The 26,315-nt window shown below is 41.4% G+C and overlaps 1 protein-coding gene across 3 annotated transcripts in view; it reads left to right on the top strand.

Moving 5' to 3' along the window:
• The window catches only part of TENM2 (teneurin transmembrane protein 2), a 921,151-nt gene that overhangs the window by 557,088 nt on the left and 337,748 nt on the right, over window positions 1–26,315 (top strand). For all 3 annotated transcript variants that reach the window (XM_038772468.1, XM_038772467.1, XM_038772466.1), the window contains exon 3: window positions 7,868–8,077. In XM_038772468.1, the coding sequence (XP_038628396.1) occupies window positions 7,868–8,077 (210 nt within the window). The remainder of the gene's footprint in view (window positions 1–7,867; window positions 8,078–26,315) is intronic.

The following is a 26,315-nucleotide window of genomic DNA, read 5'->3' as shown; positions in this document are numbered from 1 at the left end:
TGGTTTGGGTGGAGTCTCTCTTTTTCTGTTTCTCCTCCTCATTGGATCAGTGTCCAGTCACCAGGCAACACTGACGGTAAAGGGAATTTTGGGGTTTAGGAAGTACAACAGAAGCACATCAGTTTGGTCTGAAGCATAATGCCATGCTGCCTGCATGCCTGCGTAAGCAGTGCTGAAAGTTAAAAAATAAATATAATGTTAATGCTGTGGGCCCCTGCTACAGCTTGAGTTGTGAACTGGTTCTAAGAGCTGAAGAGCTAATGACAGCTGTGGTGGAGATTGAACAGCCTTTTCACTGGTAGGAAGGCCAGCCAGGGGCGTGCAGTACAACATAAATGATAATCCATTGCCTGTTCATTCAAAGACCACTGTTTTCTGGTGCTTTGGGAAAATAATTCATAAAACTTTTACTGTAATCCAAGAGAATAAGACCAAACTCCATTGAACTTGCTGCAATTTAAAAAAACAAAGAATTATTAAACAAGGAGCAGAGGGGCGGTTCCTTTTCACAGGGCAGACCTGAAGAAAGCAGAAATGGACTTTTTCATGATGGGGCATTGCTCAGGTATACTATTAGCATCAGCACATATTAACTGAACACTTATAAGGTAAAAAGCACTGTATTTAGCACTCATCCATCTCTCTTTAATCCCGTTGCCTTATGGTAGCTATTTATCTAATTGTTAGCTTCTCCCTGAGGCACTTCCTCTAGATCAATCAATCAGTTGTATTTATTGAGCACTTACTCTGTGCAGAGCACCGTACTAAGTGCTTGGGATAGTAGAGTACAATAGAGTTTATAGACATGACACCTGCTCTTAAGGAGTTTACAGTTTAGAGTTTACAGCTGGGAAGTTCATCACTGAATCCAAATCTAAATCTCTCCTCTTCCTTTACTTTCTGCCCCATCTTCCTCCAATTTAATACCGCTAATGCTATTTTCTTGGGCTTTTAGAGCAGTCCAGAATTGTTGCCTTCCAGTAATTTGAACAAAGAACTGCTTTGAGATTTGAAACATTTCCTTTTTCTGAGTGCCATGAACTGCAAAAGCCTCAAACATATCAACTCAGGCCCAGCCCTGCATAAGGCACCAGGAGAATTTTTTATGTTTTCAAATATGCATGTCCCCAAAGGCACTGTGTTTGTGGTCACTGAGTATATGTGAATTGGAGAAGTAGAACCATAAAAAAGAGTAAACCTCCATCTCACCATTTTCCACTGCCATACACTCTGCTGGACCATTTTGTGCTGTATCATGGAGCTTTGATATATTCATGATTTTGGCCCTCACACTGCCCTGAGCCGTCTGGAGTCTTATAAAAGGAAGAAGAAAAGCTGCTCCTCTGACTTTTTTCCTGTGGGGATCTTCAAAAAGTCCTTTCGAGAAAGAGGGTGTCCATGGCCCTCACAGGAAACCTCTCTACTGAAAGGGCATATGGAGCTCTCCCTAGGAGAAAAGTGGAAAATATAAAAAACAGAACACACCAGATACCGAATCCACCCCTCCCCTTTTCTCTTCAGCATTTTCCCTCCAATCTTTAACTTTTAGAGGTTTGTGAAGTGACTTTGCTTGTGTTTTGGAATTCTCAGTGGGCCATCTTGACCTTGGTGGCAGTGAAGTGGTCACATTTTCACATGGATGAGCTGTTTTTGAAGAGTTTCTCCAACTCAACAGACACCAATGCATTTCCATTTCCCAAATCAGACACTCTTTCCTCATTCTTTTTTTGAGAGGATGGTGACCAAGTACAACTCCATACTGTAGACATACATATTTGGCATTTCTAAGTCCGTCTCTACTCTTAGATATAAACTCCATTTGGGCAAAGAGTATGTCTTGTGCCTATGATGAATCTTCCAAGCACTTAGTACAGTGCACTGCAGTAGTAGTATTAGAGTTAGTGGAAGAAGAAGTAATGTGGTCAGTAGAAAGAGTATACACCTTTGAGTGAAAGGATCTAGGTTCTTCTCCTGGGCTATGCCACTTGCCTGCTATTCAGCCTCGGGCAAGTCACTTAATTTTCTGTGCCTCAATTTCCTCATCTGTAAAATGGGGATTCAATACCTATTCTCCCTTCTATTTAGACTGCCAGTCTGATGAGGGACAGGGAGTGTATCTGACCTGATTGCCTTGTATCTACTGCAGTGCTTAGTACAGACTAGTTCTTGGCACAGAATAAGCACTAAACAATAATAATAATAATTTTGGTATTTGTTAAGCGCTTACTATGTCCAAAGCACTGTTCTAAACACTGGGGAGGATACAAGGTGATCAGTTTGTCCCATGTGGAGCTCACAATCTTAATCCCCATTTTACAGATGAGGTAACTGAGGAACAGAGAAGTTAAGTGACTTGCCCAAAGTCACAGAGCTGACAAGAGGTGGAGCCGGAATTTGAACCCATGACCTCTGACTCCCAAGCCCAGACTCTTTCCGCTGAGCCATGCTGCTTCTCTAAAAACACCATTCGGTATTCTCATACTACCATTCTTATATTTAGTAGTAGTAGTAATAATAATCATAACAATAATGGTATTTGTTAAGTTCTTACTATGTGTCAAGTCCTGTCCTAAGCCTGAGGGTAGATACAAGATAATCAGGTTGAAAACAGTCCTTGTTCCTTGTGGAACTCACCATCTGAGTAGGAGGGAGTTGGATTTAAATCTCCATTTTACAGATGAGGAAACTGAAGCTCAGAGAAATTAAGTGACTTGCCCAGAGTTACACAGCAGGCAAGTGGCAAAGCCAGAATAAGAACCTAGATCCTCTCACTGCTAGGTCCATGCTCTTTCCACTAGGCCACACTCCTAAATAATAGTATCTATTGAGTATGGGTGCAGTGTACAGTGCATTGGATTTAGGAGGGAGACAGTTCCAAGTAGGAGGACGAGCAAGAATAGGGATTTGGAGGAAGGAAAGTTGAAATTGAGAAACAGTTAGGAGGTTAGAGCCCGTTGGATTTGTCTGTAAAGATAATGGAGAGTGCTGTTCCAGTGGAATGAAGGAGTCAAAAACCTGATTTTAATAAGTAAAGAAGAGAGTTGGTGGAGAGGCCTGTAATGCAGTAGGTGCAAATGAGTTATTCCACACATTTGGATAAGAAAGGGAGGAGGAAGGTGGGCAGTAGCTGGAGGGGACTGTGGGATTGATAGAGACATATTTGGGCCTATTTGTGGGGTACTCAGTAAATACCATTACTACTCCTTCTTTACATGTCTTTTTTCACCTCCAGAAATAAACTCAGAGTATTCTAAGGCAAAGCTTGTGGTTCAACCTCGTATGTTGCTGGCATTTATGGTTGCTTGCTTCATGCATTTATGGACACTTTTAATTTTTATGGACTGAGGAGACTACTGAAGTGCATTTTCCTACATCTAGTTGCACCTTTATGCCTATCTCTTAGAGAATATCTATGATCCATCAATCATCCAGATTGTTTGCCTTTAGCTACATAACTGATTATATCTTCCATACAAATTTGAATTCCCTTGGTGTTTGGAACAATTCAGTCATTTCATGATAATATGGAAATTTTTGTAAGTTCATATCCGTTTTAATGCAGCTATAGTTTTATTGGAATGTGCAAGTTCATGAAAAAACATACAGAGTAGGAGTAGTATAGATATTTAATCTGAATTCAGATCCACTTAAGAAGCAAAATGATGTAGGGCTAGAAGTACTACCCTGTGAAAACTGGCACTCAATATCTTACTCTCTGGCATTTTGATTGCCATCCAAACTAGAGACTAATCATGCATGAGTCAGTTTCTGGGGTGAAATTTAAGTTTTTAAGCATGGGCCAGAAAAGGCCAGAATTTTCTCTAACACCAAGACCAGTCACTAACTTGAAATGTAAGGAAGTGGAGAAGTTGGGCTTTAAAATGACGACATCCAGATAATGAGCTATTTTCTATCTTATTAATGCAACACAGATGTTGGTTTTATCCAAAACTCTTGCATACATGTCAGAACCTCCTGTGTTTCTCACCAACTAGGGTGAAAGTCAATATAGTGAAGCTGAAGGAAGGAGCTGCAGAAGCCAGGAAGAGGCCCAGTCTTGGGAAACTAGGGGAAATCAGCTCCACTGACCTTCCTTTGGTTCCCTACCAGTTCTCTCTTCCTGGCTCAGCAGGAGAGTCATAGGGAAGTTGAAAGAGCTGAGCTCACCATGGCTAAGATTTCAACAGACTTCCGATATCTCCTCCTCCAAGTCCTACTAAGTGGGCTCACTCCAGTCGTTGGCCTGCCACTGTTCTTCCTTGTGACTAGCACATTTTGACAGAGCCATTGGTCTAGTTTGTATTAAAATGGCACTTGGCAGGGGGATAATCAAGCATTTATGTTACATATTGAAAACCAAGTTTGGTTATGTTTCTTCTTTATTTCCTTCTAATTGAATTTTTTGCCATATTCTCTCCTCCTCTTTGGGAAATGCACGTTCACAATAGGTTTTTTCGTTGCCATTGATTTTAATGCTGGCACTGTCCTGGGAAGCATCAGAACTCTTATGAGCATATTGAGAGTCATTCTAGCCCAAGCAATTTTCCAAGAAATAGGAACTGATTGTATTTGATCTTTAGACCAAAGACCATATAATAAATTCCAGCTTTTGCCACTATATTTTGGAATTTGTTTACATCTAGGCAGATGGTCTGTCAGTTGGTATAGTCATGGGAAAAGAATGAGCATAATTGAACAGAATCATAGCAAGTTCAGTACCTGAAAACATTTTTGGAGGGATGGATCTGTTGACTGAGAAATATCCCAATTAACAGAAGGTTCCATAGAGCAGAAATCAAGAGTTTGCAAACGTGCTATTTTCTGAAATTGAGTAGCGGGGAAATCCCTGGAATCACACTTCCCTGTGACAATGTTTTGCTTGGTGCCTCCGGTTCACTGGGTGTTTTAATTGCGTTATAACTGCACTTGCAGTGCTTGTATTGTATAAATTAAAAAGCAATTCTGTCTGTACTCTACAAAGTGAATTCATTCTTCACAAAATTTAAAAAAGTTCATGTAAAGAACAATTTCACAGCAATGATCATATCAGGCTCTTCGAAAATTGTACTTGTACTTCAGTTCCACCTCAGTCACCTAGAAGAATTTTTAAAATTGGCTTCCAGCCATCCCTGTTCTACAACTTCAAGTCTGTTAAATCCCAATAGAATGAACTTTATGGTCTTTTGAATGAAGTTAAATCAGATTCTGACCATATAGCACTGTCAAGTAGATGTTGCCTCTATTTCAGCACTGTTTTAGTGGCTCTGCCTCCCCAGTGCTCTATTTGATTTTAGTGGCAGTGAAGGAGAGGTTGGTAATGTTTCTGTGAACAACTCCATAGACTGCAGAAAAGAATGGCATTTAAATGGACTCAAAATGTTCATGTTAGAATTCATTTTTAAGTAACAGAAAATGTCTTGGTCAAGGTTGGGCTCAGAATTGAGTCCTCTCCTATCCACCTTTTCCTCAGTCTCACAAACAAGCCTTTCCAAGTAATTTAGTAGCAACCCTGCAGTACTGTTTTTTGAAGACCTTGAAGTAATCATGAAGAGATTTCATCATGAAATATTCATAGTAGTTCATATTATATCCCTGTTCTTCCTTTTATTCCCACTATTTGTAAATCATTATTGTCTATGATCTAAATGGAGAGAATTCCTGGAGATTATGAGCTCCTGGAGGTCATGTGTCATGATTATGTATCATGTGTCTGATGTACTCGCAAGCATTTGATATAGTTTTTAACTGTAACTGCTCGGAAAATGTATTCGATGACAGTGATGATGCCCTTTGGTTTTCTGTGCAAAAGTACATTCTTTGTCCACCTTAGAGCTGAAGCAACACATTGTTTTACATTTTTTTGAATATTTGTTTTGTAAATATTAGTTCATTTAAAAAAGCTTCATTTCCACATCTTTTTAAGGGCATATAAATTAGTTATATTAAAGTGTAAGCTCCTGGTGGGCAGAGTAGATGTCATGCCTCTGCTTTGCACTACAATTTGGACTATTAGTAGTAATGATTCTGACTATTACTCCTAGAACAAAACTGCAGGACATTACAACATCTGCAGGACATTACAGTGTAGCTCTTTGAAATTACCTTTTTCCCCATGAAATGACCCAAAATTGAAGCTATGCCCCTTCAGCCTAGGGGGGAAAAAAAGAGTTCATAATCACTGAGTGTCAAGGAAGATTCTGAAATGATCCTGAGAGAGGTCGGTAGGGGACAGAGTAATCTCCATCAGCTTTGTCACTGCCCAGATGTTTGAAACAATAATGGCTTTTATTCCCTCTTCGGTTGGATATGAGCCTAGAGATTGCTGCAATGGATGACGGCTTTATAGAGATTCCAAAACAAATAAATACCTAAATGAGTGAATTTTTTTTTGAGATTTGCAGTCAAAACTGCTATGATCTTCTGACATAATTTGGCTCCAGGAGGAAGTCAGCTATATGAAAATTGAAACCAAAAATGCTTTGGAATAAGAGGAGAGTAACCCTAGACTACCCTCTCAGGGTCACACATGGAGAGTTTCCAGTACTCTACCAGTCTCGACTACAGGAGGAAGAGTCAAGCAGAGACATATCCACTCTATTACTAGCTTGGGCAGTGACTAAGTAAGTGGTAGGCAATCTGCTACAAGTCCAAACTCACCTGTGCTGGGCAGCAGCAGCATGGGAGAGAGTCGAGGGCAGAGACTCATTTGCTGCACAGAAGGAGGCAATGGTAAACTACTTCTGTATTTTTAACAAGAAAACTCTGTGGATCCACTACCAGAACAATTGCAGATGGAAGTGGAGCATTCTAGGAGAGATGTGTCCATGGCGTTGTTATGTCGGACATGACAACAGCATAAGACAACAACAACAAAACCTACCCTGGGACTGGGGGGCAGCAACCATTCCTGCCTTTCAGAAATCTGCCTGTATATATGTATATATGTTTGTACATATTTAGTACTCTATTTATTTATTTATTTTACTTGTACATATCTATTCTATTTATTTTGTTAGTATGTTTGGTTTTGTTCTCCGTCTCCCCCTTTTAGACTGTGAGCCCACTGTTGGGTAGGGACTGTCTCTATATGTTGCCAACTTGTACTTCCCAAGCGCTTAGTACAGTGCTCTGCACACAGTAATCGCTCAATAAATACGATTGATTGATTGATTGATTGATTTCAGAGAGCCTACCCCAGGGAGGTCTTCTCTGTGACTGAAGGGTCACTTCTTTCCGTGGGTGTTGACCGTGGAGCACGTATGTTTCAGAAGAACAACCTTATAGAAAAGATGCATTGGTGATGACACTATTGAAGACTCTTAAGCCCAGGCCTAATTTCATCCATACTTATTATGTGGTCCTCGCTCTCCTCACCCGGGCAGGAGAAAAAGTATCTGTTCTCTCACCAGAAGAGCTGTGTCTACCGAAGCCACCAAAAACCCTCACAGATACCAGATAATGAGACCCACAGGACACCATGTTATCCCAGACCTGCACCCTAACAGCTTTGGAACTCAGTAGCAGGAGCCGGAGGGGAGGGAATCTGGGTGCTGAAAATAAAATTACTGGATGAGAAAGCACCTAGTGATGTAACCACACCAAGAAGGGGACAAATCTGCTGAAAACTGGACTTTTCAGTATAGAACTCTATAATTGACCACTCAGACCATGTTTTCTTACTGCTGAACACTTTTTTTCAGATGAACGTGCACAGGGGAATTGGCTCCGCAATGGCGTTTATGGGCACTATGTTTAGCAGTATTCTGAATTCTAACCTGTGTTTTGCTCACCAATTTGATAATGTTTTGTATAATATTATATCATTACATTCATTGCTGACCTCTGATCCCTCTGTCCTCTTTCTCAGGTCGTCCCATTCCACCCACATCCTCGTCTAGCCTTCTCCCATCTGCCCAGCTGCCTAGCTCCCATAATCCTCCACCTGTTAGCTGCCAGATGCCATTGCTAGACAGCAACACCTCTCATCAAATCATGGACACCAACCCCGATGAAGAGTTCTCCCCTAACTCATATCTACTCAGAGCATGCTCAGGGCCACAGCAAGCATCCAGCAGTGGTAAGGAAATAGTGAATGCATGAAGCTTGGTTGGGTAATCCTTTGTGTACGCGTGTTGATTTTAAAGTACCATGGTGACTGAGTTTTGACAATGAGAAAAAAAGGATAAAAATAGGGGAAATATGTGTAATTTTTTTCAAGTCAGAGAATATCAGATGCTAATTACTTCATTTCCTTTGAATACTCATTTTTTGTTGTTGTTGATTTAAAGCATATGAAACCTATCAGTAAGCTTGTTGTGGGGGGAATGTGTCAACCAATTCTGTTATGTTGTCCTCTCCCAAAGCTTAAGTACAGTGGTCTGCACACAGTAAGCACTCTGCATGGATAGAACATGGGCCTGGGAGTTAGGAGGACCTGGGTTCTAATCCCAGCTCTGCCACTAGTCTGCTTTGTGACCTTGAGCGAGTCACTTCACTTCTCTGTGCCTCAGTTACCTCATCTGTAAAAGAGGGATTGAAAGTGTGAGCCCTGTGCGGGACAGGGACTGTGCCCAACCTGATTAGCTTATATCTACCTCACTCAAGCGCTTAGTACAGTGCCTGGCACATAGTAAGCGCTTAACAAATACCACAATTATCATTACTAGTATTAAGAAATTTGACTGATTGATTGATCAGTGCACCTCCAGTACAGATACTGGAGAGTGTGACATCTATTATAGTTGTACTTCGGGTTTCTTACCTATTTCCAGGAAGGTGGAGCCCACCTAGGTGGCTTAGATCTTGATTAGGAAAGAATTCTGTCACAGAAAGACCCCGGGGAAATTGGTAGAAAAAACTGGCTATTTGACACTTAACCTGGATCACAGTGATATTTTTGATAACCCTAATCCCTAGGCTCTGTCTAGAGGGACTGATTGTGTCTGAGATTCCTGAGCCCACAGAGATAGGTCAGTCTAGACAGGCTCTCTCTGTCGAGACATCTTGTGTTCAAGGGTAAAAAAAAAAAAAAGAGTCAGAAGGAATAATATATAATATGATATGATATAATATAATATAATACAAGCCTATTGTATTATCCAATCCAGGTCCTCAAAACAAAGTATTATTATTAGCATTATGGTTATTAATTACTAATAACAATTATTAAGTGTCATTACGAAAAATGATAATTTCGGTATTTGTTAAACACTTACTGTGTGCAACGCACTGTGCTAAGGGCTGGACTAAATACAGGATAATCAGATCATATACAGTCCCTGGCCCATGATGGGTTCCCCATGTAAAGCAGGAGAGGACAGCTCTGGATGAGGAAATTGAGGCATTGAGAAGTTAAGTGACTTGCCCATGGTCACCTGGCAGGTTAGTGGTGAAGCTGGGACTAGAAGCTAGATCTCCAGGCTCCCAGTCCCATGCTTTTTTCCAGTATCCCATGGTGCTTCTCTTAATTAATTTTGAGCCCCCCAGTGTGAGGCTGCAGAAAACAAGTCACTTCTGGAATACAGCATAGCCTTTAACAAACTCTTAGCTAAGTGATGCACATTCCTGAATGGATTGGCTCTCTGCCCCAGGTGCATTTTCTTAGAAGGGTTCCATGGGAGTAGATCTCGTGCTCATTTCCACCCTAATAGGCAGACCCTGAGAATCAATCAATCAAACAATCGTATTTATTGAGTGCTTACTGTGTGCAGAGCACTGTACTAAGCGCTTGGGAAGTACAAGTTGGCAACATATAGAGACAGTCCCTACCCAACAGTGGGCTCAAAGCAGCATGGCTCAGTGGAAAGAGCCCGGGCTTTGGAGTCAGAGGTCATGGGTTCAAATTCCAACTCTGCCACTTGTCAGCTGTGTGACTTTGGGCAAGTCACTTCACTTCTCTGTGCCTCAGTTCCCTCATCTGTAAAATGGGGATTAAGACTGTGAGCCCCCTGTCGGACGACCTGATCACCTTGTAACCTCCCCAGCACTTAGAACAGTGCTTTGCACATAGTAAGCGCTTAATGAATGTCGTTATTATTATTATTATAGATCAATTCCAAGGAATTGTCTAATGTGGGAGGACAAGATTGAGATGTTAAAGAGGTTCCACTGGAACATTACAGAGGAAATGAGTTCAGCAAAAACAAAATACCCATGATTCTATGGTTTGGGAGCTGGATTCTGTCTTCAAGACTGGAGATGTGCCCCTTGCATCCTGCCTCTTCCCTAGAGCCTGTTCTAGGTGTGACCAGTTTAGGAGTAATATGATTGAATGAGTAATGTGGGGTGACGTGAGTAACGCGACCCAATGCAATTGCTCTTGTCGCAGAAGATGGTGCTCTAATGCAGTGGGAGAGTGGGTGCTGTTGCGACCTCAACACCTTCATTCTCTCAGAGCTCTCTCCAGAGCTGGTTAAGATGAATATTTCTGAGCAAGGTGTATAGCCACTTCTGGAGCTCCGTTGCCTTCTCAATAGCCAGCTCTAATATATTTAGTAAACTCATATTCCTAAAATAAAAAAAATTACCTAATCAAATCTCTCATCAAATGAGCAATCCATTGTTGATCTTATGAAGGCCTTTAATCTACCATAAATCTTTATTAGAACTCATCAGAGCTTCTAGTTTGAGAGAAATGTGATTATAGCACTCTTAAAATGACATTACATCATTGGGGTGATTGGTTTATCATTTGGAGAAGAGACATCAATCATAACTAGCATAACCACACAGTAAATGAATTCAACCTTTCTACCATGGAACAATGACACTGTAATTGCTCAAAATCAGGCTTAAAATGAAATCGGAAAATGCTTTTTCTTCAAATATGATGTTAACTTAATGGAATATATTATGAAAAAGCATGTTTGAGGAAATTCTATATAATTAAAAATATGTGGAAATAGGTTCCTTTTTTCTCTCATTAGAACCTGATTTCCATGGCAGAACCACTTTTGTGCTGCAGAGATTATGTTGCATTTAATTGAACCGTCCCTGCTTATGTTTTTCTGCTTTTTATTTCTTTCTATGCAATTGTGATGCATATTGTATTATGAAGGACAAGAGGCTCTTGAAATGAGGTGCACCTGCTGATAGCTTTTTAAAAACAGACAATTATTACAGAGAAAATGAGACTTTAAAAAGCTACAGTCTCATGCATATAAAGATAACGGAATGACTATGATTTCCAGCACGTCTCTCTACCCAATCTAGAATTCTTCCTTATAGATGACATTAGGGGCAGACAAATTTTCTCAGCCTGTGTGTACACTTATGCATAGTTTGGGCTTGTTTATTACCTTTGTGCCTAATTAAAACATTGTTTAGATCCAGACAACTGCCAACTGACCACACCAGCCATTTATCAACAGTCTTTACGTCTTAAACAGAACCACTCTACGTTACCAAAACAAATTTGTTCTGCTCGTTTAAGATTTGAATTTATTTCGGCTTCAAAACTGAAAAGATTCGGGTGAATTTGTCCATATTCGTCCCAAATAAGAATCATGCATAAGAATTTTGTTTGAATGAACTAAAGGCCCTGTTATTTCGATGGATTTGGAACATACCTGAAAGCTCATTTTAAATCCAGTCAGCATGCTGTTGTTCTGAAAGCTTGGTTCTTTCTCCATTTATATGAAGACAAATGTGGAGCCTCTTTGTTAGAGAAGCAGTGTGGCTCAGTGGAAGGAGCTCGGGCTTGGGAGTCGGAGGTCATGAGTTCGAATCCCGGCTCCACCACTTGTCAGCTGTGTGACCTTGGGCAAGTCACTTCACTTCTCTGGGCCTCAGTTCCCTCATCTGTAAAATGGGAATGAAGACTGTGAGCCCCAAGTGGGACAACCTTGATCACCTTGTATCCCCCCAGCGCTTAGAACAGTGTTTGGCACATAGTAAGCGCTTAACAAATACCACCATTATTATTATTATTATTTTCTGCATAATGAGTTTAGGGTACAGGGTAAACTGGACAGCTTATCAAGATCAAATCTCTCAATTTCACTGGTCTTTAAAAACTAATCGGAAAGGAGGTAAATGGAGTTTGTTTGCCGCTGGCCTTTGTGTCAGCTGGCTATTCTGAATCACATTGGACAGGACAAGATTTCCTTTTACACAGGTGCTGGGGAACAAATTTCTGGGGGTCTGTGATTGGTTCAGATGCGACGATGATGATGGTATTTGTTAAGCGCTTACTATGTGTCCAGCACTGTTCTAAGCACTGGGGTAGATACAAACTAATCAGGTTGGATAAAATCCATATTGCACATGGGGCTTATCCCCACTTTATAGATGAGGTAACTGAAGCCCAAAAGTCAAGTGATTTCCCAAGATCACACAGCAGACAAGTGCTGGAATTGGGATTGGAACCCAGGTCCTTCTGACTCCCAAACACGTGCTGTATCCATTAGGCACGCTGCCTCTCTGATTTTGGAACTACTGTATTTGCGTAGTGTCCAGTCATTGACCTTTGTCACTTTGGGCCTTACGAATGTGCTGTCGACATGGGCCCCTCTGAATCTTTTATGTATTTTAATTCATTCAATCGTATTTATTGAGCACTTACTGTGTGCAGAGCACTGTACTAAGTGCTTGGGAAGTACAAGTTGGCAACATATAGAGATGGTCCCTACCCAACAGCGGGCTCACAGTCGAGAACTTTTAATGTGAAATGCCCTACACAGTTCACCCCTAATTAATAAGCAAGTTGTTGTTTCAGGTTCTGCTGCCATTATTACTATTATTATTTGACTTTATTAAGCACCGAGTGGGCTAGGTGCTGCATCTTTACGTGTGTCAGAGTTCTTGACCTGCGAAGCTCCTGTCTATGATAGAAAAGAAAGGCTTTTTTCCCCCAACCTAAAAAAGCTAAACTGAAACTCACAAGACCATACCTACGCTAGTTTGGGGTCATTATTCTACATGTATAGGGATCATTATTGCCCAAGAGTCCAGCCTTTTCACCTCTAAATCCAAACCCCTCTAACCTCAGAATCCTCTGGTCCTGCCACTGGATTAGTCACTAGTTGTGAGATATTTGAGATTATGTTTCTGCACCTCCCCTGGAGCTGCCCTGTTAGAGACAGGCCTCAGAGTGAGTGGATCATTCTGCACCATGACCTTCTGCAGGGGCAGGTGAACCACAAAGATGTAGCCTGTATCCAGCGGCATAATTTTCAACTGCATGAAATAACTCATCTGAAAAAAGTGGAATCCCACAGCAGTGGTAATGGAGTCTCCTGCGGTTGGGAGAGTAACTACCTCCCACTGAATTGGAATAGTATTTGCTGTTTCTATCAGTCACCTGGCAGAAAATAAAGCAGTGACAGTACAATTCTGACTCCTTGACTTACTTTTTCCTAAGAAGGATTGAGTTTTACTTATTTAGGTGTTTATCTAGAAGAGTTTGGGTTTCTCAGTAGGTAGCCCGTTCATATCTATTCCAGAAGGGCATTCGTTTAAGCCAAAAATAAGAAAGGGATGCCAGAATATTCACCCCAGCTTGGAGGCTACATTGCTAGAGGAACTCTCCTACTCCACCAATCCAAATTTGATACTGAAGGCATTAAGGATCCCATGGCACTGGTAAACATGCAATGCAATGACCAACTAGAAATGAAAATAAAAGATGAAATAATCTCCTTGGAAACAGATTGTACCCCATCAGAAGATCTTAGGCCAGCACACAATTAAGGAGTGTGCTCCCCAAATGTTCCACCTTAAAGATAGTAAAATCTGGCTCTGTGTTTGGTTGCACAGAGGGATTGTACACTCCCAGTGAGGGATGGAAGAGGTGGGGTTGGGGCATAAAACCAGGCCTGCAACAGGAGGCCCCAGTGACATCCAGGACTTGGAGATCACTGGGCAATTCTCAGGGAATCTTTGCCCCAACACTGGCACTGGAGATAACCCTGGGCATGAAGGAATTACAATTAGGTTACAACTTTTAGTGACGTGCATTATCTTAGTCAGGGGTCCACACCACTGAGAGGCCACTGTTTAGAAAAACACAAAAATCTTAATCAGTGCCAGTTCTGGGGCATGCCAATGGTATCTGCAGTCAAGTATTTTGTCTCTGATACTAATACAAAGCGCCTGGAGGAATGGTGTGGTAGTTGTCCTACTTGCTATCTGTCTTAAGGAAGAACTTGTCTGTGTATATGAGTGTGTGTTCATGTGTGTGTGTGTGGGGGGGGGGGGGTGCATGCACATTTTTGCTTTTGCCACTTAACTTTTGAGCCTTTCAGTGCACCTTCTCCAAAAGAGATTGCAGTACACAGAGCTGGTCTATCCATTTTCTTCTGGGATTCCTAGGCCTAGTCTGTAGCTTTGTTTTACTATATCCTTAAAATGTTTCTTCTGCCCTTCTTGCTCTTGGATTCCCAATTTCAGCTCACCCTACAACAGCTGCTTGGGGACCCTGCCATTGTCCATTCTCGTCCTGTGGCCTAGTCAGCATAGCTGTATTGAGGTGAACTCAGTTTCCATGTTAGGAGAATGACTTCATTCCAGAACGTCATTGTTTTTTGATCCTGCCCAACTATTTGAGTGCAACTCTTAAGTGACACTGATGGAACTGCTCGAGTTGAATGTAGCATTTGGATGGGATCCAGGGCTTACAGCCATAGAGAAGCAGTACATGACACTATGGCTCTCTAGAACTTCAGTTATGCCTTACGCCTAATATCACATTGCCACTACACTCCATTCATCAGCTTTCCAGAGCATCTCCTTGCCTTCTTGATCCAGTCTTCTGCTTTCTTTTTTATCATTGCATCAGTGGTCAGTTTGTTGCTCAGACAACAGAATTCTATGATAATGTTTAGCTCTAAGATGCCAATATAAATTTTTGGTTGTGTGCCTGGCTTCCCAGGTGCAGTTTGATACATTAGTTCAGTTTGATTTGTACTCATCATCAGCCCATAACAATAAGACTAAAGGTTCTGAAATTGCTTCATGATAGCATGACTGGTCAGGTCAGAGCCAAGAGCGTCCCATCTGATTTATTCCCAGTAGCCAGGGGACTAATACAGGTGGGTGAATTGGGCTTGGACTTTTCAATTTATTCTTCATAACCATTCCAGAACATGCAACTAGAGACCTAGATGCATGTGTTAAAATCCACTTCCATACTACTGAGAAACTCTTCCATCTCAACTGACTTTGAGCATTTTCTAAAGTCCTTGGGACAGTCTGTCATTCAAGAACAGATGACTTGGGCCTCCATCTCTATATGTTGCCAATTTGTACTTTCCAAGTGTTTAGTACAGTGCTCTGCACACAGTAAGTCCTCAATAAATACGATTGAATGAATGAATGAATGAATATAAGCCAGAAGATTTGCCAATAATTGCAAACCACCTCCTGGATTGACGTTTGTACTAAATCAATCAATTAATCAATCTTATTTATTGAGCACTTACTGTGTGCAGAGCACTGTACTAAGCGCTTGGGAAGTACAAGTTGGCAACATATAGAGACAGTCCCTACCCAACAGTGGGAAATAACAACCCTAACTTTTTTCCTCTACATCCCTTGACTTTCTCTCTAGTAACCCATCAGGGACCACTAATATATTCATTTATCCCATCCTCTCTTGAAGTGTTATTATTATGTCTTGCACAGCTTCCTATGATAAGAAATCCCGTATGCTTACCACCTACTGGGTAAGCTTGAAGAGCTGGCACTGCCAATCCAGAGCTCTCTTGCAGGAACATTCCTTTCTCAGGGTGTAATCTGCGTTCACTCAGATCTCCAGAAACAGAGCTCAAGGGGAAATAGCATCTTGAGAATTTTGAGTGGCGATTCATGTCTTTTACCCCTAGTGTACTCTCCTAAGCATTTAGTAAAGTACTCTGCACACAGCAGGTGCTCAATAAATACCATTGATTGATTACAGACTGCTGCTGCTGCTGCTGCCTATGACTTTAATCTGCAGGATTCATCCTGTCACCTTTTCATTTTTATTTCTGTGTCATCAGTATTAATAATAATAATGAAAGTGATAATAATGATGATATTGGAATTTATTAGGCATTTACTATATTCCAAGTACTGTACTAAGTGCTGGGATAGATCTACGATAATCAAGTTGGACCCAGTCCCCGTCCCACATGGGGCTCATAGTTTACATAGTAGGGAGGAAGGTTTAATCTCGATTTTATGGATGAAACTGAGATTCAGAGAAGTTAAGTGACTTGCCCCAAATCACATATCAGGCAGGTGAGAGAGCCAGGATTAAAATCTAGGTACTTTGACCTCCAAGCCCAGGCTGTTTCCTTTGGTAAAAATACAATGCCCTGTTTCCTTGGGGATCCAGGGGGAGGGGAAGAAGTAAAGGAGGGAAAAGGCAAAGGGTCTCTTTTCTAATTAAAAGTGACACACGTTATTCAGTTATTTTAGAGCCCCAAGAAGACAGCTTATTCTCTGGCCACATAATGTGCACACCCAAAGCGAAAACAAGCAGAACAAATTTGGAAAAATGATTCTTAAAATACTCTGTAGAGAGGATGCATAGAATAGCTCCTTGTCAGGCATACTAATCTTGATATTGACAAAGTATGAGGATTTATGCATAATGTCTACATCTTCTCTCCTTGCCTGGCTTCTTTCCAAATAGACTAGATGCCCTAGACATATGGTAAAAAAAAAATGATATGTCAGTCGTATTTATTGAGTGCTTATTGTGTGCAGAGCATTGTACTGAGCATTTGGCAGAGTACAAAATCAAGAGTTGGTAGAAACATTCCTTGTTTACAGTGAACTTACAGTCTAGAGGGGGAATTATGGCATTTCTTAAGCACATACTATATGCCAAGCACAGTGCTAAGCACTGGGGTAGCTACACTATATCAAATCGGACAGACTAAGGAAGAAGGAGAGCAGGTATCTAATCCCCATTGTATAGATGAGGAAACAGGAGTCTGAATTCCAGTATAACTGTATAAAAATATTTACAGGAGTAGTTGAAATAAATAACTGAATGTACAATTTAACAAATACATATATAAGAATGCTGAGAATGGGCTTAAATTCATATGTTGTTAGAATTGACCCATGAGTTTATATGGTTTAGGGTGCTGAGAAATTAATCAGTGAAGACTTGTTGGAGGAAGTGGGATTTTAGAAAGGCTTTGAATTTGGGGAGAGCTGTAGTCTTTCAATTTTGGAAAGGGAGGGAATTCCAAGCCAGGAACACAGTGTGAATGAGCACCAGAGAGGAAATGGGGAACACCAAGTAAAGAGAGCAGGTATGTAAGGTGTGGTAAATTATGGAGTCTTGAAGCCAATTGTGAAGCGCTTTTGTTTGATGTGGACTTAGGAAGCCTTCCTAGGGTTTTAAGGAAAGGAGAGATGTGAGCTGAGTGACAAGAAAATGATCTGTGCAGCTGCATATGGTATAGATTGGATCTAAGAGAGTTTGGAGAAAGGAGACTAGCAAGGAGGCGAATGATGGTCTGCCTTTGGCAAACTCAGAGATTGTACCAGGGTTGTTGCAGTTTGGATAGTGAAGAAGGGGGTGTATACAGAAATAAGAGATAGGATTTGGCCATAGACTGAATGAGAAAGTTGAAACTCAGAAGTCAAGGATGATAACGAGGTTGCAGGTGTCTAGGGCAAAGAAGGTAATTAGTGTTACACTGATGGAGGTGGAAAATTTGGGAAGAGAGATAGATTTAGAGGGAAAGATGAGGAATTCTGTTTTAGGCATGTCTAGTTTGAGGTGCTGCAGGGGCATTCTAATAGACATGTCCCGGAAAGGAAGAGATGATGCAAGATTTCAGGTCATATTGGAGGTCTAGGCCAAAGAGATACTTGGGTATTCACAGAGAAGGAAGCAGATAAGTCAATGTTCAGGTGCCCAACAGTCATTTGGGGGCTAAATGAGGATTGCCTCTTTTGAGTCCTACTGATATTCACCTATCCATAATGATAAGGTTGTTAATGTCAGTAAGAAGTTATAGATATATAGTTCCACTGATCAGAGTCAGAGATATGTGACTTTTCTGGTCCCCTTTCTACTGTTTAATTGGATGAAACCTTCTCCTAGCCAGATTACCTCTTGGGTTGGGTTGGGTGGGGGGAATGGACATTCCAATAAGAACTGGCCAAGAAATTGGAGAATAAGGAGCTGACATTCAGGGACCATGAGCAGGGAGAGAGCAGAAGTTGGACAAAAAGAACTAAGTGCCTTAAAACCAATGGTCAGATGCTGCAGAGACACAGCTATAAACGACAGGGAGAAAACGGGGGCTGAAAAATCAGCTTGGAATGTGGTCATTTGATGATGGGAGGGATTTTGACGAAAGTCTTCAGGAAGATTGTGATTCTCAAAAACATTAAAAAATACAGCCATGTGCTGCAAATAATAAATGCAATAATACTGATGATAATTATGGTATTTGTTAAGCACTTACTATGTGCTAAGTACTGTTCCAAGCACTGGGGTAGATACAAGGTAATTGGATTGTCCCACATGGGGCTCTCAGTCTTAATCTCCATTTTACAGATGAGGTAACTGAGGCACAGAGAAATTAAGTGGTTTGTCTTTAATCATACTTAAGTGCAATTCATTCATTCATTCAATCGAGTTTATTGAACACTTACTGTGTGCAGAACACTGTACTAAGTGCTTGGGAAAGTACAGTAGAATAATAAATGGACACATTATCTGCCTATAATGAGCTTACAGTCTAGAAGGGGATGAGCTTACAGTCTAGAGGAACTGTAGACTTAGAGTACAAGGCACTATAGGTCAATCATCAGTCTTCGCAATCATGAAAAGAAAAAAATTCAAATATAAAGACAGTTAAACACATGAAGATACGTTTGTGTGTGTGAGAGAGAGAGAGATAGAGAGAGAAAGAAAGAGAAACACTATACTGAATATATGGATTGAATGAGAGGAGTCAAGGATAATGCCAAGGTTAGGGGTTTGAGAGATGGAGAGTAAGCTTCTTCTGGACACTGCTGAAACACATGATTCTACAACTAATGTGTGAACCTTAAAATAGTGGATCCGCCAGGGATCATTGATCACCATGGCTGACAAAACAAACATTGTGTGAACATCAAGGTCAGGCTGAGGTGTCCACACAGCACTCAACCTGATAACATTCAATCTGGGAGCATGAACTGCAAGACAACATCAATAGCCTATCTAAATTGAAGCAAAGCTAAACAGACAACGACATTGAACAGCTCTCTTCCTCCCTTCAAAGCACTTCTGAGAGCTCACCTCCTCCAAAAAGCCTTCCCAGACTGAGGCCCCTTATCCTCTCCTCCTCCCCATCCCCTCCGCCCTACCTCCTTCCCCTCCCCACAGCACCTGTATATATGTTTGTACAGACTTATTACTCTATTTATTTTACTTGTACATATTTACTATTCTATTTATTTTGTTAATGATGTGCATCTAGCCTTATTTCTATTTGTTCTGACAACTTGACACCTATCCACATGTTTTGTTTTGTTGTCTGTCTCCCCCTTCTAGACTGTGAGCCCATTGTTGGGTAGGGACCGCCTCTATATGTTGCCAACTTGTACTTCCCAAGTACTTAGTACAGTGCTCTGCACACAGTAAGTGCTCAATAAATACGATTGAATGAATGAATGAATGAACAGGTACTTTATAGAAGATGACTGGTGGAAAAAAACAAGATTAAAGTTGTCTGAAAGAGTTCATAAGGGGCCACCTGTATGTGTTAATGGACACCCTGCTAATAAGTGGAGGCACACTGTAAACCCTTGGGTTTATTTGTGACTTTTCCTGCATGTGTGATGCTCCTTGTTAAGTCATTTTGGTTATGCCATTCAAGTTTAATCGTATGTTTGAGAATGCTCTCCATTCAAGGGTGTAAGTATGGAATGTGTGGTTATATATGGAGCTTTATACTATGGGCAGCTCCCCAGAACAGATTTGTTTGAGGCCGTCAGAATATCCATTGTCAGTCAACCGAAGAGACTTTGTGAGTGGCTGATTAAACAGCAAGGCAGGTTTCTAGTATAAGACTCTAAGGAAGAACAGGGAACATTGTGAAGAGGGTGCTTACAAATCTTAGGCATGGTAAATTTCTCATAACTCACTACTCAGGCCATCGTGTTCAGTGGCAGTGCAGCCCAAGGTCTGCCATCATCTCCAGTGGAGATGATGGGCGAAGGTTGTAGGAGGGCAGTTGTTCCCGGAGTTGGGAAAAGATTTGTGACTGGAAACAAGGAATTAAAGGATCGTAAATAATACTCAAGCCTAGTTTAACAGGGGAAGGTCCATAACCTCTCATCCCGTACATAGGAACAGTGGTAGCATTACATATCAACTGAATGATAAAATGAAGACATTTGCACTTGTGGTTTACAGATTACTTAGGTACCTATTATCAGCATATGATGCAAGGACCAAACTCCTGTCAGAAAAGAGATAACGTGGACATATGGGTCTAACCACTAGAGAAAAAGGGATAGAATTTAACAATAATGACAATAATAATAATAACAACAATTGTGGTATTTTTTAAGTGACTATTTTGTGCCAAGTGGTATACTACGTACTGGGGTGGATACACAGTCCCTGTCCCATGTGGGCTTAAAGTCTCAATCCCCACTTTACAGATGAGGTACCTGAGGCCCAGAGAGGTAAAGTGACTTGCCCAAGGTCACACAGCAGACAAGTGGCAGAGCCAGGATTAGAACCCATGACCTTCTTACTCCCAGGCCTATGCTCTATCCACTACACCATGCTGCTTCTCTTAAAGTCCACGCAGAAGCTCTTTATAGGCAGGAAACATGTCTACCGACTCTGAGGTTAGTACAGTTCTCTGCTCAAAGTAAGCGCTCGGGAAATACCATTGACTGATTGATTTAATGGTTATGGTGAAGGCACGGCCAGATTTAACAGCATAAGGAGGTAGGTTGAAGAAGCCAAGATGTATGGGATATTATTCACTTGTATGCTGAAGGGTCAGCAGGATGAGGCTGACAAGATGGAAGATGATGCCAAAGTCGGTCAGTAGTTTTGGCTGTCAGAGGTGGTCTGATGAATCAGCAGATTCAAAGAAGCCAGAACTGAGAAGCACCAATGCAATGAGAAAATGAGAGTGGACTGCATAAGTGAGTAGCATGGTGAAATCAAATACAATACTATGCTATGCTAAACCTGAATCAGTACATAATCTCGGTAATCTTAGAGAGCGATTCATTTTTGAACTACAGTCATTATGGGGGCTCGTTCCTGAAAAAGAAGCCACAAGCATAGTTCTGTGGTTATTCCAGAGCACCGTTTCCTCTCTTCTGAACATCTATATTGCATTTTTAGTGTCATTTCCTATGTCCATATCCCCCTATTGGAACGTAAACTCCTTGTGGTCAGGGAAGGTGTCCACTTCTTTATTCTGTACTTTCCAAATGCCTAGTTATGTGCACTACACTAAATGGGCTCTTAGTACATGCTACTAGGACAACGATGACAATCACTACAACTACTACTATGAGAATCTTCACTTTGGTGAGAAGGAATTCCTGTCTAACTTTAGGGACGTTTGTCTCCAAGCTTTATGGTGATGGCATATGGCCTTGTCAACGACACACAAGGCCAAGTGGACTCTAAGGTATCAGTTGTTTCATTTGACTGACATCTGGAGAAACCAATGGGGTTAAATTCAAAATAGTTAATGAGAAATTCCACCAGGCAGCTTCAGAGAGACCACCAGATATCTGTAGAATATTTCTTCCTTTTAAAGTCACTGTGACTTAATTAGCTTCATTGAATCCTGCACTTTGGACGGTCTTGACTTTTGCCACTTTAAGTCAAATATTTTGTTAAAAATAGTTGCTGTCTAATATTATCATAATGTTATTTCTGGTGGGAGAAAGATGAGTGGAAGTGCTAGTGCATTCTTCATCCTGTAGCATTTGGTGGGGGGGGGGGGTTATCAGTGAAATTAATGTTTTCTGCTAGAGTTGTATTTTAGTAGAAAGCAATTATTGTTTCTAAGACGGCATCTTGGAGTTGAACCAATTCTATCAGTGAACACTCAACCATGGGAAGCTAACAATAAAAGGCAATGATCAATTGAACCTCCTTTCACTTATGCTCCAGAGCCAGGCTCTGCCTCCCTTTGCTTTTCAAACTAAGCCAACAGGGTAGCTTTCTTTTTAATACCTCAGCAAAACAGTCACTGTTCTTTTTACAAAGAGCTTTTAATTTATCCTCATATTATTTTCCCACCTGGCTACCCTTTTCCACACCTTTACTTAGAGGAGCTGAGGGAGATGCATCTGTACATTGTGACTTACTGACTTCAAACATCTGCTTCTTAAAATACATTAATGTCAAAGAGTTGGGGGGAGTGGGGAGGCAGAGGGAATCATATTCCTTTATGCCAGCTCCCCAAATATTTCCGCATTGCATTCTGTGGCATTCACACTCGACCGAGATTGCATTTCAATCTGTTCCATTTGATTGGATTCCGTGTTTCCTTCCAGTCTGTGGTAATGGTACACTCATTCTTAGTTCCCTAGGTTATTTTCATCTCAATGACCTTTTCCATCTACCCAGGTCGCCTCTCCCTTCAGTCTCCCTGCAACCCTACTCTCCATGCCTAAGATATTGCTTTACAGGTTGCATTTTGCTGCAGTGACTATTATACTCTTTGATTCATTTGTATGAGCTAACATGTGGCCATGAAAGGATAGCGATCTTTTTCTAGCTTGTGCCTTTGCGTATTTTTAACAGGTATTTTTCATGGTCTTTTCGGGTCAGGTCTAGCAATTTTGTTTTTAAAAAAATAGGAAAAGTCCAACTAGCTAGGCTGTTTATGATACTATGACAACAATTTTATGATCCCTTTTGCTCACCTGGGCTCCTTTCCTGCAGAAACCTGGTTAGACTAAAGGAGGTAGGGGAATCAGTTGTCAGATAATTCACAGTAAAGCAGAAGGTTGCAATACTATGAGGAAATGTGCCCCTTTCTGCCACCATATACTGATCCCAAATTGCTAAAACTGTTCAGAAAATGAGAAGACGTTGTGCATCATAGAAACAGAAGGCAAAACAAAGTAAGCTTACATAGAGAAGCTTGATCCATTTCCTAAAGGATGTGATCTCTGCCTCAGAAACTGTCCAATTCAGAGGCCCCATATGTAGAAATCGTTTCCCTCTCTGTGCTTCCTTCTATATTATATGGGCCCCAATGGCAAGTGACAACCTTACTGCAGTGGTTTTGAAGCCCCCTTTCATTCAATTCATTCATTCACTCAATCATATTTATTGAGTGCTTACTCTGTGCTGAGCACTGTTCCAAGTGCTTGGGAGAGTACAGTACAACAATAAACAGACACATCCCCTGCCCACAGCAAGCTTACAGGGTGGGTTTGGGGGCGAGTGGTAAGACGAACATTAATATAAATAAATAAATTACAGATATGCACATAAGTGCTATGGGGCTGGGAGGGGGAAGAAAAAAGGGAGCAAGTCAGGATGACACAGAAGGGAGTGGGAGAAGAGGAAGGGGAGGAGGGGGGCTTATTCAGGGAAGGCCTCCTGGAGGAGATGTGGCTTCAGTAAGGCTTTGAAGTGGGGAAAAGTAATATGTTGGATGAGGAGGGAGGGCCTTTGATGATGATGATGATGGCATTTATTAAGCGCTTACTATGTGCAAAGCACTGTTCTAAGCACTGAGCACTGTTTAAGCACTCAGGCCAGAGGTAGGATATGGGCCAAGGGTCAGCAGAGAGATAGGTGAGATTGAGGCACAGTGAGAAGGTTAGCATTAGATAAGCGAGGCCTCCGGGTTGAGTCATAGTAGAAGAGAAGTGAGGTGAAATAGGAGGGGGCAAGGTGATGAATAGCAAAATGTGATCCTGTGAAAGGGGCCAAGGAAAGCCAAGGAGAGGCATGCAAATATAGACATGTCCCACAAGAGAATACTGCTACCTTTCCATTTCTACTTCTTCCCAGCAGTCTTTATGGATAATGAACTAGACCACTATTTTACCATCACATTTGATTTTTCCCAAATCTGCTGGGGAGTAAGTTCCCACATGGGGAGAATAATATGGAATCACCTTGAAATGATGCTAAAGAGGTGTCTCTGACTTCAGGGAGCAACCTCTGCTGACAAGACTCCCTGCCTTAATGCCTTAATGAGAGAATCATGGAACCCCAAGTGCAAGTGCCTCTGGATTTGCTTTCTGTTGTGAGACTGATGCATAAGAGCCAGTTGACACTTAACCGGATTTTTGAAATGGTGCCCATGTCTGTCAGAATGTCACCTGGCTGCTCAGATCCCAATTGCCATAAACATTCTGGAAAGAATGTCTTTCAAGAGGCCTTATTTTTACAGCATATTTTCTCCCCCCTCAGCCAAAATGCAGGAATACACAGAATAGAAACAAGAAAACACAACCTTGAGATTATAAATCACTGTTTCATGGCCAGACAATATACAACTTGTCTCTTCTAAGATCACTTCTCTGAGACCTCAAGTGTAAAGGCTGTGTTTTGGATTTGAAAGAACTGTGCTATGGAAATCCAGTCACTCCAGAGACAATTCTCACTGCTTTATTCTAACATGATAGTTATTGTTGAAGGATTCCAGACTGAAAAGCTGCTCTTTTCACTACTTTTCCAGCTCTTCTCATCCACACCATCAATCCTTCCATCATAACCCTGCTGAGGCTTCTGGTCTCTTTTACTTTGTCTCCTTTGTAGAGATCACAGCCTCTCCCACCAAACCCATCCTGATTTTTTAAAATGGTTAAGCTTTGAGAAATTGAACTTTCTCTACAAAAGCATTATGATCACACTGCTTCTCTAACAAGCTGATTTCCGTAACTGTCATCGTGTTTTCAATGGGCAGGCATGAGCTGAAAGGCACTAAGTCCTGAGCACTCGTGATCTAACTGAAATTATGTCATAAAATATTTCCACAATGCCAGAAAGCTATTTTGGGGTCTTCTGATAAAGACTGTTTTTTTTTCCTTTCTGAAGAGCTTTCATTGTACCCAACCAACAGAGAGGGATAGCATGCAGTTCGAAAGACAAGATTATAAGGCTCTCTAAGTTCTATTTTTAAGGCCCAGTACTTACTTTGGAGGGCCGGCCTAAGAAAAGTGCCTGGGAAATGCTCCTTTGGTAAACTTAAAAGAAGAAGAGGAATCCACTGCTTCTTTTTAATGCTCTCAGACCTGGCGAGGCCTGCATGGGAAAAAACACACCTGGGCTCTATCCCCAGCCCCCTTTGAACTGTTCAGACCTTGGGTGTTATGTCACTAACTTCTTTCTATCTCAGTTTCACCACTTAGAACATAGAGATAATTATGCTCCCCTGTAACCTGTGGAAAAATACATAAAGATGCTAAAGGAAAAGCACGTTGGGCATGCAAGGTGTCATTACCATTTATTAACTGTAATGATACCCTGCATGGGCAGTATCTAGCCCCCTTCCCCTGGCAGTTCACAGCATTTACCCAAATTGCCTCATTCACCCTGGCACGATCTCCGTGAGAAAGATATGGCCAACTCTCGTTTACTGGATTATCCAGGCCACCATGCTTTTTCTTCTCCTTCTCTTGACTGTTGCTGACCTACTCATTTAAATTTCTCAGCACCTCCAACGAAGGGGCAAGGAAAAGGAATGGAGTTGAGATTTGAATCAGTCAATATTGCCCTTGACTGTTTAAAGATTTAAATGGGGAGAAAGTTGCTGCTTCTGGCTAAAATGACTTTTCTGAATTATCAGTGAATTTTGATTCTCCATGCTAACCCCGTTTCCCCACTGCAGGGATTTCTCAGTGTTAACTGTAGTGTTCAGAGAGCAACTGAAACAGGAGAGAAAATGGATTTTCAAAGTGAGGTTGAATACTCACACCTTAATTGGCTGCATTGTGCCAGGTAATTCCACTCACAAAACACAGAGCACATTGATCACGACCCCTGGAGTGTACCATTAGGCTTCTTAAGAAAGAAAATTCACTTTGCCTTCCAATGTTTCTGAAGGTTAAGAACGTCAGAATCAAGCCTAACCAAAATGCAGTCGACAGGGGTGACCCCAGTGGCTAGGGGAATTTTTGCTGGTGAAGGAGAAGGGGCTTTCTGGGGGGTGGGGGGCTGGGGATTTGCTAGCCCCGGCATCCCACATCCCTACCCAGAATAGCTGCTCCTGAACTCTCTCTTATGGGACAGCTAAATTCCATCCGGGTTTAGCTGCTGTATTGTGCTCTCCCAAGCATTTAGTATTTTTAGACTGCGAGCCCACTATTGGGTAGGGACTGTCTCTATATGTTGCCAACTTGTACTTCCCAAGCGCTTAGTACAGTGCTCT

This window comes from Tachyglossus aculeatus, chromosome X1 (assembly GCF_015852505.1).
Source record: "Tachyglossus aculeatus isolate mTacAcu1 chromosome X1, mTacAcu1.pri, whole genome shotgun sequence".
Taxonomy (NCBI): domain Eukaryota; kingdom Metazoa; phylum Chordata; class Mammalia; order Monotremata; family Tachyglossidae; genus Tachyglossus; species Tachyglossus aculeatus.
This window is presented reverse-complemented; position numbering and strand designations above follow the sequence as displayed.